Raw genomic sequence first — 15,991 nt, 5'->3', positions numbered from 1 at the left:
TCATCAGTCATCTTCCTCCCCTTTGGGACATAAGGCCACAATGAGTTTTCTCCACTTCTTCTGTTTTTGACTACAGGGAAGGCCAGCTGTCTCCAGAACAGTGGCAGAGGACGTACGGACGGTGCTCGGGGAACGAGGTCTACCATATCCGCCTCTGTGACAGCAAGTTCTTTGGGGAGTATGATGGGAAGAGTTTCACCTATGCCTCCTTCCACGCACACAAGAAGTGAGTAGACTTCCTGCCATGGCTTGTATAAGACCTTCTTGCTGTTCTCTGATTCTCTGCAAACCTTGAGGACAGCAGTCTTAGTGTCCGTTTCCCCTGGCACTTGATTGATACATCTGTAAATATGTGGCATATTCTTGGGTTTCGATTAGATAGGCTCCCTGGGTATTTGTCTCTTGGTTCATGGCTTCGAGGTTAATCACTCTCTGTCAAACCAAGGCAAACCGGCATAGCCTGTAGCCAGAAGCCCTTTAGAACCAGAGTTATGCACCACTGGATTACACTAAGCACAGCATACCAGATGGCTGTTCTCCATCTCCCCTCAGGTATGGTGTGTGTCTGATCGGGGTGAAGAGGGAGGACAACAAGAGCATCCTGCTGAACCCTGGTCCTCGCCACATCATGGCCGCCCCAGACACCTGCTACTACATCAACATCACCAAGGAGGAGAACAGCGCCTTCATCTTTAAACAGGAGGAGAAGGACAACAAGGGCCTGCCGGTGGCCGGGCTGTACGACGCCCCCTCCAGGCTGCCTGTACACAGCATCATCGCCAGTATGGGTGAGGAACGAAGGGAAGGGAGGGAGGGATAGCTTAGTAAAGGGGAGAAGGTGAGAGGGAGGATGGATGGGGGAGCCTCAGTGTTGGGAGGTAATGAACTACATGTAATGTAACAACTAGTAATTGAATTACAGTACATTTTGCACTAGCTTGGTTGTAGTTGATCTAAATTCTAATCTTTGTAGAGTTTTGTTCAGTAATGAATAACTTGTTTTGCCATGTAGTTGTGTAGCTAACTACACACAACTTTTCTTGGCATCGGGGCTGCCTAATTCTCACTTCCTGTGTTTTTTAGGCTAAATCACACATTATGTTGACATCTGACTACAGAGTGATCTGTTCTTGCAATTTTTAGTCTATGACATTTTTGATTATTTTTCTTAAGGGTAGCTTTAGTGTAGCTTAACTTATTCCAGTGTAAAGTAATTGGTAGCTTGGTAAACTATATTTTCAGAGTAGGGTTATAAAGATCAGGGAGAAGGGGAGTGAGGAGGAACGGCAGAGTCTTATAAATATCAGAGTGTTGGAGGGAGGGAGGGAGGGCAGAGTCTTATAAAGATCAGACAGAGGGAGGGAAAATCAGAGGAGTGAGCCCAGTGTTGCAAGGGCGTGAGAGAATGGGAGCGAGGAGGGATTCTTCACTTGTCACTGCTATGTATTTGCTAACTTTCACAGTGCAATGCGACCTTTCACAGTGCATTGCTATCTTTCACAGTGCAATGTTACCTTTCACAGTGCAATGTTACCTTTCACAGTGCAATGTTACCTTTCACAGTGCAATGTTACCTTTCACAGTGCAATGTGTTACCGTTTCACCAGTGCAATGTTACCTTTCACAGTGCAATGTTACCTTTCACAGTGCAATGTTACCTTTCACAGTGCAATGTTACCTTTCACAGTGCAATGTTGCCATTGACATGTTGGTGGTGATGGTTGTTTTGTATGTGACTTCATGCATGTGTTCTTGTCTGACTCTATTGGCTTTTTTCCTTTTCTGGGCTGACTTGGTTTCTGTTGTTGTTGTTGTTTTTGTTGTTGTTGTTTTACTATGACGTGTTAAAGTTGATCAGGCCACTTCGTATGGTAAGTTTGTGCATGTTGCTACTATTGAATTGTCCTGTTGTAAGGCAACACCGTAGTGTAGTTGGTGAAGGATTTCTGTCAACACAGTTATTCTGTTGTATTGGTATAGGCTTGATGTTTTCCGTAAATGTGTTGCAGTGGAGGCTGCTGAGGGGAGGACGGCTCATAATAATGGCTGGAACAGAGCCAATGGAATGGCATCAAACCATGTGTTTGCTGTATTTGATGCCATTCCAGCTATTCCGCTCCAGACATTATCACAAGCCTGTRCTCCCCAATTAAGGTGRCACCAACCTCCTGTGATTTGCTGTTAATCAGTTCTTTGCAGGGTTTTTGCACATAGTTTTGCATCGTTTTAGTTCTGTTTATCAAAAATGCATTTAATGTACTTGTACTTGCGTTGGATGCTGCTACTTCCCATTACAACAAGATTAAGATATTCCCGATGTTTAACCTTTCAGAAATGAGATACAAGGTAGACACATCTAAATGGATGGAAGGCTTTAGAATATGTCATTTACCATGAGGACAATAACCTCAAGGACATTCATTCAGTTGACACTGTCACGCCCTGACCTTAGAGAGCCTTTTTATGTCTCTATTTGGTTTGGTCAGAGTGTGATTTGGGGTGGGCATTCTATGTTTTTGTTTTCTATGATTTTGTATTTCTATGTTTTGGCCGGGTATGGTTCTCAATCAGGGACAGCTGTCTATCGTTGTCTCTGATTGGGAACCATACTTAGGTAGCCCTTTTCCCTTCTTTCAGTGTGGGAAGTTGTCTTTGTTTGTGGCACTATAGCCTTAAGCTTCATGGTCGTTTTTGTATTGTTTATTGTTTTTGTCGGCATCATCCTAATAAAAAGGAATATGTACGCTCACCACGCTGCGCTTTGGTCCTCTTCATTTGACGGCCGTGACAGACACAATCTATTAAAAACATGTTGTATTCAACTGCTCTTTGTCCAGGTACTGTATAGTACAGCTGTCATATATGGATACATGTACTTTTTGTTCAATTAGATGGGTGGTAGATCGGATAGTGTTGAAAAGATAACATTGAGGACATTCGTCTGTAAAGTCTAATAAAATTCAGTGCATTGAGGACACATGAGTTTGATGGATGAGTGTGCTGCTTTGGGAAAGGACAAAAGACTAAGTGACTTTACTAATTCAACCAGAAGCAATGACAGTGCAGTTAGCACATCAGCTGTACTGGCTCATTTCACACAAAAAGATGATTAGATAATGAATCATGCAAGGCAACATAAAATGTGCTTACACTGCACTATAGAGTATAGAGTATTCATAGGAAATCATAGTATATCAACTTAAGGTTTCTGTAKACAATTACAGCAACTTATCTATCTGTGGTGCCCAATCCCGCCCCATTGTCTTACCGACCAACTATCTTACCAACCATTCAACCACCTCTTTCAGGGACGGTAGCCATCGACCTCCAGAACCCGACGGACCCCCCAGAGGACAGCAGCAAGCTAACCCTGCCCACAGAGAACGGGTCTGGAAGCAGACGGCCRAGCATCGCCCCCGTCTTGGAGATCGCTGACTCCTCCTCCATCCTGCCCTGCGACCTGCTCAGTGACCAATCAGAGGACGAGACCAACCAATCAGACGAGGAGAGCTCGTCGGTGTCCGAGTGAGTGTRCAATCAGAGATGTAGAGGAGGGCAAAGGGAAGTTGGAAGGGCTTGGGCAGTGTTTCCGAAATGGTGGATCAGGACTCGCTGGTTTCTACGTTACAGGCCATGGCTTATGGCTGGGCTGTAGCTAGAATTATTGTTTTCATTAACTGACAGTCAATATGATAATGTCTAGTCGGCTTTTATAATGTCTGTTCAGCTKAATGTTGAGTCACACAGCTACTCTATCCATTCCATCACCAAAGGAAAGAGAAGATGTGTGGGAGGGGTTAGAGTGGATCCTTTCTTTCTTTTATTATTTTCTCTCTCTCTATTTCTTTRTCCCTTTCTTTACATCTTTCAATGCATACCATTGAAGCCCTTAGACAACAGTTARATAAGTAACACACTGTGGTATGCCAGACTGCTGCCTGGAAGAGAGAGAGAGACAGAGAGAGAGAATTGTATAATGTGTTCTGGTTATGAGCCATACAGGCATCTCTTGGAGTCCCACAGTGCCCCTGTGTGGTCATGAAATACAAGCCTTTGAGAAAAGGCTARACTCGGTCTCGATACTACTGTATGTAACAATCCATCAATCCTTTGTGTTAACCTTCAACATGTGTGCAATACTTTACAATGACGAATAGCTGTGTCAATGACACAATGACAAATAGACGGTGTCAATGATTGACATTGATACATTATTCAATAGATTGCCTTGTCGCTAAAGTTTTTGGTTCATTGCCTCTTCTYAAGTCTCTCTGACTGAACGTGTGTGTATTTGTTGTTCATTTACATTTTTCACCTCAGTTTTGTGAAAGGATATCCTCCCAACTCGCCCTACATTGGCAGCTCTCCAACCCTGTGCCATCTCTTACCCCAGAAAGCCTCGTTCTGCTGCCTTCGTCTGGACAAGGTGAGTAGAGACAAGGATGTAATGAAGTCTATTGTTGACAAACAAACTTGGTTTTGTTCTCTCATGTAGTAATTATTAAGCCACACAGTCTTGTTCCAAAGACAGCAAACAATTTATTATATCTTATTGTGTTGAGCTGTGTTGGTTGCACCATGTCTTAACAATTGTATTGTACATTAGCTCCTCTTTGTAAACTTGACTGTATGAATAGAAAGTGTATGTATCTTTGAATAATAGAATACAGCAGACAAACCTAACTGTTTAGTGTTGTCACAATAGTTCATGGAATATCATATGTTTATGGACAAAAAAACGTGCCTTAGACTTCACTCAGTAACACTGACAAACATTTAAGTCATTATAACAAACCTGAAACATAATTACCTTTTACTTAACTTTCCATGACATCCAGGGTTGCAGGCACAACAGTTTTGAGGATGCCAAGGCCTATGGTTTTAAGAACAAGCTGATTATAGTATCTGCAGAGATGGCAGGGAACGGCCTCTATAACTTCATCGTCCCTCTGCGGGCCTACTACCGCCCCAGGAAAGAGCTCAACCCTATCGTCCTGCTATTAGACTACCCGTAAGTAGTTTCACGCACCGGACAATAGCTTGAGGGTGAGGTTACCCCATAAGCAACCACATGACTGGTCTGTGCCTCTTTATAATGGTTTTAGATAACATATCATGTATCCACCTGTGTGTAATGCATTTAACAGACTAAATGCATAATAACACCTATACATGTTTTCATAATGCATTACACTTGCTGTTTAAGACTTGAAAAGCTATATGACGTGGTATTTGACGTGGTATAGGACTTGGTATAGGATGTGGTATATGACTTGGTATATGACTTGGTATATGATGTGGTATAGGACTTGCTATAGGATGTGGTACAGGACTTGCCTATAGGATGTGGTATAGGACTTGCTATAGATGTGGTATATGTGGAATATGACTTGGTTAGACTTGGTATATGACTTGGTATATGACTTGGTATATTGACTGTATAGGATGTGGTATATGACTTGGTATAGGACTTGTATATGATGTGGTATAGGACTTGGTTATAGGGATGTGGTATATGACTGGTATATAGACTTGGTATATCAAGTTTATTTTATATAAGCCCTCTCGTACATCAGCTAATATCTCGAAGTGCTGTACAGAAACCCAGCCTAAAAACCCCAAACAGCAAGCAATGCAGATGGTAGAAGCATGGTGGCTAGGAAAAACTCCCTAGAAAGGCCAAAACCTAGGAAGAAACCTAGAGAGGAACCAGGCTATGAGGGGTGGCCAGTCCTCTTCTGGCTGTGCCGGGTGGAGATTATAACAGAACATGGCCAAGATGTTCAAAATGTTCATAAGTGACAAGCATGGTCAAATAATTAATCAGGAATAAATGTCAGTTGGCTTTTCATAGCGATCATTAAGAGTTGAAAAACAGCAGGTCTGGGGACAGGTAGGGGTTCCATAACCGCAGGCAGAACAGTTGAAACTGGAATAGCAGCAAGGCCAGGTGGACTGGGGACAGCAAGGAGTCATCATGCCCGGTAGTCCTGACGTATGGTCCTAGGGCTCAGGTCCTCCGAGAGAGAGAAAGAAAGAGAGAAGGAAAGAATTAGAGAGAGCCAAGATTTTCAAAATGTTCATAAATGACAAGCATGGTCAAATAATAATCAGGAATAAATGTCAGTTGGCTTTTCATAGCCGATCATTAAGAGTTGAAAGCAGCAGGTCTGGGACAGGTAGGGGTTCCTTAACCGCAGGCAGAACAGTTGAAACTGGAACAGTATATGACTTGGTTTAGGACTTGGTATATGACTTGGTATAGGATGTGGTATATGACTTGGTATAGGACTTGGTATATGATGTGGTATAGGACTTGGTATATGACTTGGTATATGCTATGGTATATGACTTGTTATAGGACTTGGTATAGGACTTCAATGCATTACACTCAGATGGTTATTGTAATATAAAGTTTTGCCAAGATTTAGTGTTGGGCTGCATGAAGATTAATGAAATCTAGTGACATAAAGTAATTGTAGAGAGAGAAAGGTGATTATACAGCTGCAGCCTGAAGTTAACTTAACTGCTGCAGGATGAGAAATAATTTCTGCATTATTCATATCGCTGGCTGTGCCTCTCTGTTGGATAAATGGAGCTCCGGGAAGCTTCAGGGGTGTGTGTTTGTGTGTTATGTTTTTGCCTATAATAATTCAGTGTGGATTTCATTACAGTAACTTCAGAGCACTCTCCAGGGAAGCGTGTGTAGCTAAACAGAAAGCCATGGAGCTCTGTAATCCCAWATAGTCTGGGGCAGAGACTAACATCTCACACTGTCTGCGTATCTTTCCTAGTCCCACTATACAGCTACTTACTTCCTGAGGAGTTACCATGGCAACAGGCTATATTGCATATCTGGAGGAGTTATCAGGAAGCAGTATTTTGTCGCAGAATCAAAAAACTATTAACAGAATACATATTTGCTGCATATGTACAGTATTTTAGGACATTATGTAATTTAATGCATAGCCAAAGGAAAATTGTTTGGCTGCAAAATTTGCTATGGCTTCTAATAGTCTAATACCCATTCGTGTGTATGTACTGTACTTTATGRGTGGTTGCAGTTGTCTATGTCCTGTCCATTGTCATGGAATTATTCTAATCAAAGMAGAGAGACTTTTAGATTTCTTTAAAACAACACAACTTTATWATTTKATTACTGCASTAATGGAGTTGGTTGGTAACCACCCTTAAGGTAATCACTGAGAACTCTACGAGCAGAACTAAGCCACAGCATTTCATAGTTAAGACATATTCTCCTGWATATGTGACAAACAACAGATTTGTGAAATTATACAAAGGTACATTGTGCTCTCATGCAACATTTACATTGCACCAGGTTTCTGTCTCTAGGTCATTTACTACTTTGTTATACAAAAATACTAATGCAACATAGGACACTAGGTCCTTCCCTTAATTTATGAAGTCCAGTATTCATCTGCCATGTGGGAGAAATAAACTGGAGGGAGGTCCTGCCTGGCACCAGCAGACAGGCACACAGACACTAATCATGGAATGGAATGCAGTCTTTAGGTTTTATCACCAAGGCATCGTAAATCAACTGTCAGCGTTAAGCCTCAGAGACTCATTTCAGAAGAACAGACATTGTGAAAATACTAATATGAATACATTCTAATATAAAAGTAATGTTATTAACATATTGTTGTAATTCTACCACATTCCCCCATTTTGAGACTTAGTCTCAACTTAAAAGATAATTACAACTTTTTTTWAAATACATGAATAAAAATAAAATATCAAACCTCTAACTCAAACATATAGGAAAATAATCCTTGCACCAGTATATTACCATTGTAAATTACCATCCGTTAGTTCATTGAGTTTTTCAACCTTAACATAAAATTATCCTTCATTGGGAATAATATAAACATTAAAATATCGTTAAGAAATTCTCAGCAATCTAAATCGGAGTACATTTTACCATCAGTACGAAACACAATCCTCATGTTGATACTGAGCACACTCCCATTGGTCAGCATAGTGGAAATAACTATTTCTATCCCCATCTGTAGAAACTAAAATTAGCATATATTGTTGGACAAATCCAGGTAGTGACTCCTGGTTTAATTACAATTTATTCAGTTTAGTGCCTAATGAATATGACCCAGGACAAGCATCATGARCTCACTATTTATAAGGCAACGRCTATGGACTCTATGTTCCCATTAGCTTAAACCTGCTATAGTTCCTGAGTATTATCAGTATCATCAAAAATGTAATCAAATAGATTAGGATCAGTTTCACTCTCAGGATCAGAGTTCACCCTCTCCATTCACCAAGGCWTGCTGAGAATAGTGTCAACATCTTTAGTACACAACTTCTTTACTCATGTCACAATTAGTAAAACAACAATCAAAAACAATCCACTTATAGTTATTATCATACTAAAAACGTACTCAAATCAATTAGTCAGTTTTCAAAAAATCATTCAGCTTCCAAATCATAATCAAAACTCAATGAATTATCCAACCCAAATTTAGAATGACAATGCTTCAGMGATTCTCATTGGTTCTATCACTCAAAGTTAAAACTTTAACACACATCAACACTGGCAGAATGTACATTTATATTAACATACAGTATAATTATCCATAATTGTAGTATCAACTTTCTCATCACAATTATAATTACAGATCAGTATCTCAATGTATTCTTATTCTAAATTACTATACATTTAGCAGAGTATAGACCTCCACAATCAACCTGATACCCCAAAATAAACKATTTTGGACAAGGCTAAATCAATTACGGCAACAGTTGACCAACTCCTTCCTTCCCCGGCACTCAATCTTCTGGCATCTCTTCATTTTCTTCTTCAGATAGCTTTACAGTTCAAAGTGGATGGCCCATGATAATGTCCCAAGCTCAATGTCTCACCTAACCACCACCACCTCTACCACCCATTATGTCTTGTTCATTTGCCAACCAGTATACCAGCAACATGAGAGAAGTTTGGAACAGATCTCTCTCCATCCTCACTCCACGTGGACTCCTGTCACACTCCTGGGAGAAAAGGCCTGAGAGAAAAAGCAGTTGATAGCTTCGATTGGATGCAGTGTACAGGATGCTGGCTCTGACTCCAGTCTCTCGATAGAAGTTGTGAGGACAGGGCCGTATTGAATGCCATTTTCTTCTTCAGCTGGTCAGAGGGGGTTTTGAGGTTCACATCGTTCTTGGCCGAATTATCCCTGCCATSCATCAAGACCCCATCTGTAGTCACCTTCACTATAACCTTGAGAGAGGACAGATCAGAACAACAGTTTAGTTCAGGGCATGTCTGATTKGGGAAATCCAGACAAGCATTGACTGTATGACAAATTATTACTTTTACCAACTATTCTTAATACAAATTTCTAAAACAAAAGTTTAAAAAAACTAGACATTCTGTTTTTCAAATTGACTTATACTCCCCTATCACACTGTCGACCTCATTGCAGAGTCACAGTATCAGAAAGTTAGACTGCTAATCTCGATCATCCAGCAMYCCCAATCTGGTGAGATTTATGTCTAACAAAACAGCATAAACAACACAACAATACAATCCTTCATATATCACTCCATGCAATCCTACATATCACTGGAGGTGTATAAACTTCAATACAAAAACCTTTGGAGGACTGGTAATTCCCCCATTTTGACACGACTCACAACGTGATTAATGTGTAAAACAAACAACACCACTGCTGGTTAAATAAAAATCAAACAATGTAAAATAACAAATTGAGTTAGAATCACTATCCTTAATAACTCCATAAATATTTTTTTTTTACCCATACTTGATTCAAGGAATAGAAAAATAGACTAGAGACAGGTCTATTCTTCTAATGGTCCGAATCACACATATAACTATTAATTATAAACTTCTCCATAATTATCAGTATTACAAATGACCTTCAAATCAGTATTACATATGACCTTTAAATCATCATCCAATGTCTCTCAGCTTTCCAGTGAGGGCGATCAAACCACACTAGGAAGTCAGAGGTCATACAAACCAGTCAATTAAGTGTTTCTTTCTATTTTAGACTAATAATTGAAAAACAGTCAAATATTTAATATATTTAATATCCCAGGTTTGCAGTACGTTTATCCAGGTCATTTATTATCAAAATAATTCACATGTTGAATTAAAACTCACAAACTAAAAACGTAAGAAAATTCTGTGTGTGCCCCTTTAAMGTGCAGTCTGTCTAACCCGTGAAAAKCCCACTAAACCAAATGAAATGAACCCACACAATAAGTCAAACACGGTATTAACACCACTAACAAATATTCATAACAAGTGTGTTGTGTGTGGGTATTTGCAAACCATAGGGTAAACTTAAAARACATCAGATGATACAMSGTCCCTTTAAGCAGAATAAACACCTTCTAAAATAAACAAACCCAGAACCCCTTTCTGGTAATCTTATCATTGCAACCTGTTGCATTGATGTAGTAAAATATAAACCTGTTGTTTAACAAATCTAGAACCTTCAAAAAGTTGGTGATATCTTATCAACATAATAGTCAAAACTAACTGCAATCCACTTCAATTACTTGACACTGTTCCACGTCATGTAAACAGATTATCGTTTTAGAATACATTAACTGTTCTCTTAAATCACTGGTGTTACCCAAACTATAGAATTGAGTAATAATAATTAGAAATTGTCAAAGAACATCTCTGCATTCAACAAAATTAACKCACTTCGTCCCTTACAGCCCGCTCGAGTTCAGCGAGCACCAGTCGCTTACACCCGCGGACTAAAACTGGGAAACTCTTCTATTCTTACCAGTATATATATATATATTTTTTAAATAAACCAGTCTCAAACAACATGCTGTYTTTATCTCTATCGTAAGGTGAAAACAAACTTAACAGCTTTCTCTTCCCTTTCGGCTTCACACTTATTAAATGACCAAGACTTTAAAATTAACATGTAATGCGCCAAATTTATAAAATACTTAAGGAAAAAGATACATTTCGGAGGGAACTCAAATAGTTCACAATGCTGGAGCCTCTTTCTGCCCACAACATCAATACATTGCTGTTGTAGCCTATTATCATGCAATAATGAATACCCATGTTTAGTTATCAATTATGATCATAGTCACAGCTCTATTGCAATTGCCTATCTGCTATTATTGGAATGCATTAGATATAGGTAACAGTCCATTCTGATTAGKCTACAGGTAATAAAACAAACACTTGCTGTTTTTGACAAGCGTATATACAATTCATATCCATAGTATTAATATTTTGTCAATACCATAGACCCGATGCTATTGAAATGACAAAGAAATCCTGAAAATAACCTAAGCATAATGGTTTGTAGTCTTAACATCTGGCAATTCATATCCATAGTATTAATATRAAGTCAATACCATAGACCCGATGCTATTGAAATMACAAAMAAATCCRGCAAATAACCCAAGCGTAATGGTTTATAGTCTTAACATCTGGCACATAATAACGACACAATTCCCAGAAAATAGCCTTACAGTTCGTCCAAGTGTTTCGCCGCAGAGATTTTCACATGCACAAAGGGGATTTATTCACCGTCATAGTAGTCAAATAAATAAAATCAACATCCATTGATGTAAAACTAGATCTTGCGCCTTGTAATAAAAGCGGATTWTCTTTTCTCATGCGACATATTTAAATTGCTTTACTATATCACATTAGCTCTGCAATGATAATTAGTTTGATGGAAACCCTAATTTGGCTTTGTACGATGTTATAAGTTACGTCGAGATTCCATCTTAATWCGCTGTAACTTTATGGGGAAAGGGTTTATTCGATAAATATAGCAACTCCTCTCATACTGTGAAAAATMAATTTAAAAAAGCAGGCCTTATGGGCAGTTTTATTTTAAATGTAGTACCCGGATGGAGAAAATCCCATACAGGATTTATAGTTACATCGGTTAGGGGTAATTTCCCATATTTTAACCAAAAGTGGACATACGCCAATCAGTTTCTGAGACTATTGCCCAGACTTTGTAGACAGTCAGAAATGCTTAAACCTCATATTTATCAAATTATCCATAAAAGGGACCAACTCAGAAAACGTAATTTCCCCCCCCATCCCTGACGTACATCTACGTTTTGGGTGCGCAAGTTACTATATGAATATTATTCAAATTATTACTTTATCAATTCTCTAGTAATTGATTACATAACATTCATTATATTTTCGTATATTCACAGAATCCATATAGAACATTAGAAATCTTAAGTACTCACATTAATTAACCACTCCATGTGCGTTTCCAACAACTCTCCYTCGCCCTACTCCCAGCGGAACCCAAAACCCAAGTTTCCCGGATGCTGCCCGGCGTGTCATGGGATCCTCAATGGGTCTCTAACCTCCCAGAAACCACGGCAAAGTCTAGCCTCCCAGAAACTATAGACTTGCTTCTACTTTATAAAATAACATCCCGCTCTCAATACCACCCTGTGATATTCTATGATGGGCAGTGATGTACGGAACCCAACTATTATGCTACATAGCTAAACTTATTATCCATATTTAAATCAGTTTATTATAAACATTTCTGTATCTTATTATCCAAACTTCAGACTGATAACACATTCACACAATGCTATTCCCAAACACACTTAATCAWTATTTGTATAACTTGCAGGAATATTTTCTTCTATAACGAGGCCCAAATTTGGAATGTCAAATCTATTACATTAACATTTTACCCTAACGAATTTTTCCATAATCATAAATTCCTTCTGTTAGGTTCTTATTTTTCAGAGTAAATAACTCACTGACACTAGAGAAGCTTAACCAAGTTGAATTCTTCCCAAAGGGAAGACGAAAAAAACATTTCATACAACCACTGATAACCCTTTCTCCTTGGCTGAGTCTCCTCCTCCACAACTGAACAGCCAATGCATCTCTGTTGCTAGACAGAACAGTGATATCTGTAATATCAGTGATATCTGTTCTTCCTCACTTCATCAACCTGACCTCTACCCCAAAGTGCTCACACCTCCCCAACTCAAGGCTGCCATGGTTATTGATACCAGACTGTGTCTCTTCTCCTCCCAGAGTATCCCTGATGGCAAACAATAACATATCCTGACAATGTAAACGTTATACATTACCCTCTCTCCCTCAGTGACATTGTTCGTTTCCAAGATCTATCAAGTCTTTAGTATTCAATGTTCAAAGTTTACCCCGAATCCAACACCTCTAAGGTTTCCAAATTTGGGAAACCTGCAAGGATCGTCCCACTGAGATACAATGGCCGGACCACATCCTAAAAGACTGGCCGAAATAGAATGTCTAGACATCATACAAACACACCGGTATGCGCAACCTGTTCTTCAAACAGGATTTCTCATAAACTTCAATTGAAGAGCGCCTACATTCCTAGGGTTCATAATAAGATACTTATTTATCTTTTCCAAACCTACTCCACGTCCCTCAGGAATACTTTAAAGACAATGAACACCCTTTTCGCATAACTGCCCACTTCCTACCTAGGTAAATAAGAGACTATACTTCTCTTTTCCAACCTACCCCACAACCTAGGATAAGGGTAACATGTCTTTCAAGAAAAATACATCATTAGCTACGTGACATTTTTTTTTGCCCACTCAATATTTTCGCCTAAAGTGCCCACTCAACATTAACAATGTTCAATTAATGTTCAACATTTACACCTAAACTGCCCACTCAACATTAACAATGTTCATTAATGTTCAATTAGTACTATTTATTCTGTGCACTTTCAAGTTCAATTATTGAAAGAAATCAGTCTCAACCTAAATCTAATTCTGTTCAAAATGACATTTCCATTCAGCTGATGCTCCCAGCCAGGTGGGGATCCGATCTGCTCCGTCTAGTGGAGTATGGCTTCCCCGGCTGCATCTAATGCAACTCCCGAGCACGGTTAACCTGGATTTCCCCGGGAACAAACAGCAAAATGAAGATTATCATCCCATCCTCGTCGCCAAATTGTTGTGGAATTATTCGAATCAAAGGAGAGAGACTTTTAGATTTCTTRAAAACAARYRAACTTTATWATTTKATTACTGCASTAATGGAGTTGGTTGGTAACCACCCTTAAGGCAATTACTGAGAACTCTACGAGCAGAACTAAGCCACAGCATTTTATGGTTAAGACACATCCACCTGAATACGTGACAAGCAACAGATTTGTGAAATTATACTAAGGTACATTGTGCTCTCATGCAATAGACAGCTAGATTTACATTGCACCAGGTTTCTGTCTCMAGGTCATTTACTACTTGTTTCTACAAATTATACAAAAATACTAATGCAACATAGGACACTAGGTCCTTCCCTTAATTTATGAAGTCCAGTATTCATCTGCCATGTGGGAGAAATAAACTGGAGGGAGGTCCTGCCTGGCACCGGCAGACAGGCACACAGACYCTAATCATGGAATGGAATGCAGTCTTTAGGTTTTATCACCAAGGCATCGTAAATCAACTGTCAGCGCCTCAGAGACTCATTTCAGAAGAACAGACATTGTTAAAATACTAATATGAATACATTCTAATATAAAAGTAATGTGATTAACATAATGTTGTAATTCTACCACACCCTATTGATGTAGTGTTGTGATTCCTGCAGGCCTGACAATCACTTCCTAGAAGCCATCTGCTGTTTCCCAATGGTCTACTTCATGGCTGGAACTATAGATAAGTAGGTGTTCATTACTCCTTCATTACTGGAATGCCTCACTTCACAGAATTCCAATGACCCTGGTCAATTCCAATGACATCCCAATGACATTATGCAGTGCCCCCCTCATTTACACATTAATTAGCTATACAGTGCATTTGGAGAGTATKCTTTACAGCCTTATTCTGAAATTGATGAAGTTGTTGTTTTTCCGAATCAATCTACACACAATATCCCCTAATGACAAAGCAAAAACACAAATTGTTGCAAATTTATTAAAAAATATATATATATATATCACATATACATAAGTATTCAGACCCTTTACTCAGTACTTTGTTGAAGCACCTTTGGCAGCGATTACAGCCTTGAGTCTTCTTTGGTATGATGCTACAAGCTTGGCACACCAGTATTTAGGGAGTTTAACCCATTCTTCTCTGCAGATCCTCTCAAGCTCTGTCAGGTTGGATGGGGAGCATCGCTGCACCGCTATTTTCAGGTCTCTCCAGAGAAGTTCGATCGGGTTCAAGTCCGGGCTCTGGCAGGGCCACTCAAGGACATTAAAAGACTTGTCCCAAAGCCACTCCTGCGTTGTCTTGGCTGTGTGCATCTCAAGGATGATCAATGGAAACACGATGACCAAAACTTTTTTKGCTTTCTATTTATGTTAAGGGGTATTGTGTGTAGATTGATGAGAATTATTTTTATTTCATCCATTTTAGAATAAGGCTGTAACGTAACAAAATGTGGAAAAAGTCAAGGGGTCTGTATACTTTCCGATTGCACTGTATATTATATCACATATCATTACTATCCAGGGGATTTGCAATTAACGAGTGTCATTAATGACATATTATAGGTCAGGTAAAAGTCATGAATGTCATAATATGATATTTTGTGTTGGGTTCTCTTTGTGGCAGCTTGTCACGATGTGTTGTGTTATGATGGGTTCTCTTTGTGGCAGCCTGGACAATCTTCTGCAGTGTGGCATCATCTATGCTGATAACCTGGTGGTGGTGGACAAGGAGAGCACCATGAGTGCTGAGGAAGACTATATGGCAGACGCCAAAACCATAGTCAACGTACAGACCATGTTCAGGTATGCTGTGAGATGCCTACTTCTATGTTTAATGATGTACAGTAAATGCGCTGCACACAGATTGGTTGTAGGTCTTAATTTCAAGTAACCTATTACGGCACAGTGTGGACTACTTGCAGTATAGTAAATCATTATAAATACTCTGTCTTTAAAATTCAAGAGGGAAAATCATTTTTCAAGCATGACATTAAACAATTAAATACACTCTGGAAATTCAAAGT

At 39.3% G+C, this 15,991-nt stretch overlaps 1 protein-coding gene across 1 annotated transcript in view; it reads left to right on the top strand.

The window, feature by feature from the left end:
- The window catches only part of LOC111957582 (potassium channel subfamily T member 1-like), an 86,057-nt gene that overhangs the window by 58,124 nt on the left and 11,942 nt on the right, over nt 1-15,991 (top strand). The window contains exons 17-23 of the mRNA XM_070436908.1: nt 77-226; nt 553-788; nt 3,309-3,525; nt 4,321-4,426; nt 4,839-5,011; nt 14,621-14,692; nt 15,636-15,770. Of these exons, the coding sequence (XP_070293009.1) occupies nt 77-226; nt 553-788; nt 3,309-3,525; nt 4,321-4,426; nt 4,839-5,011; nt 14,621-14,692; nt 15,636-15,770 (1,089 nt within the window). The remainder of the gene's footprint in view (nt 1-76; nt 227-552; nt 789-3,308; nt 3,526-4,320; nt 4,427-4,838; nt 5,012-14,620; nt 14,693-15,635; nt 15,771-15,991) is intronic.

This window comes from Salvelinus sp. IW2-2015, linkage group LG33 (assembly GCF_002910315.2).
Source record: "Salvelinus sp. IW2-2015 linkage group LG33, ASM291031v2, whole genome shotgun sequence".
In the NCBI taxonomy this organism is placed as follows: domain Eukaryota; kingdom Metazoa; phylum Chordata; class Actinopteri; order Salmoniformes; family Salmonidae; genus Salvelinus; species Salvelinus sp. IW2-2015.
The sequence above is the reverse complement of the archived record's forward strand: the minus strand, read 5'-3'. Positions and strand labels throughout refer to the sequence as shown.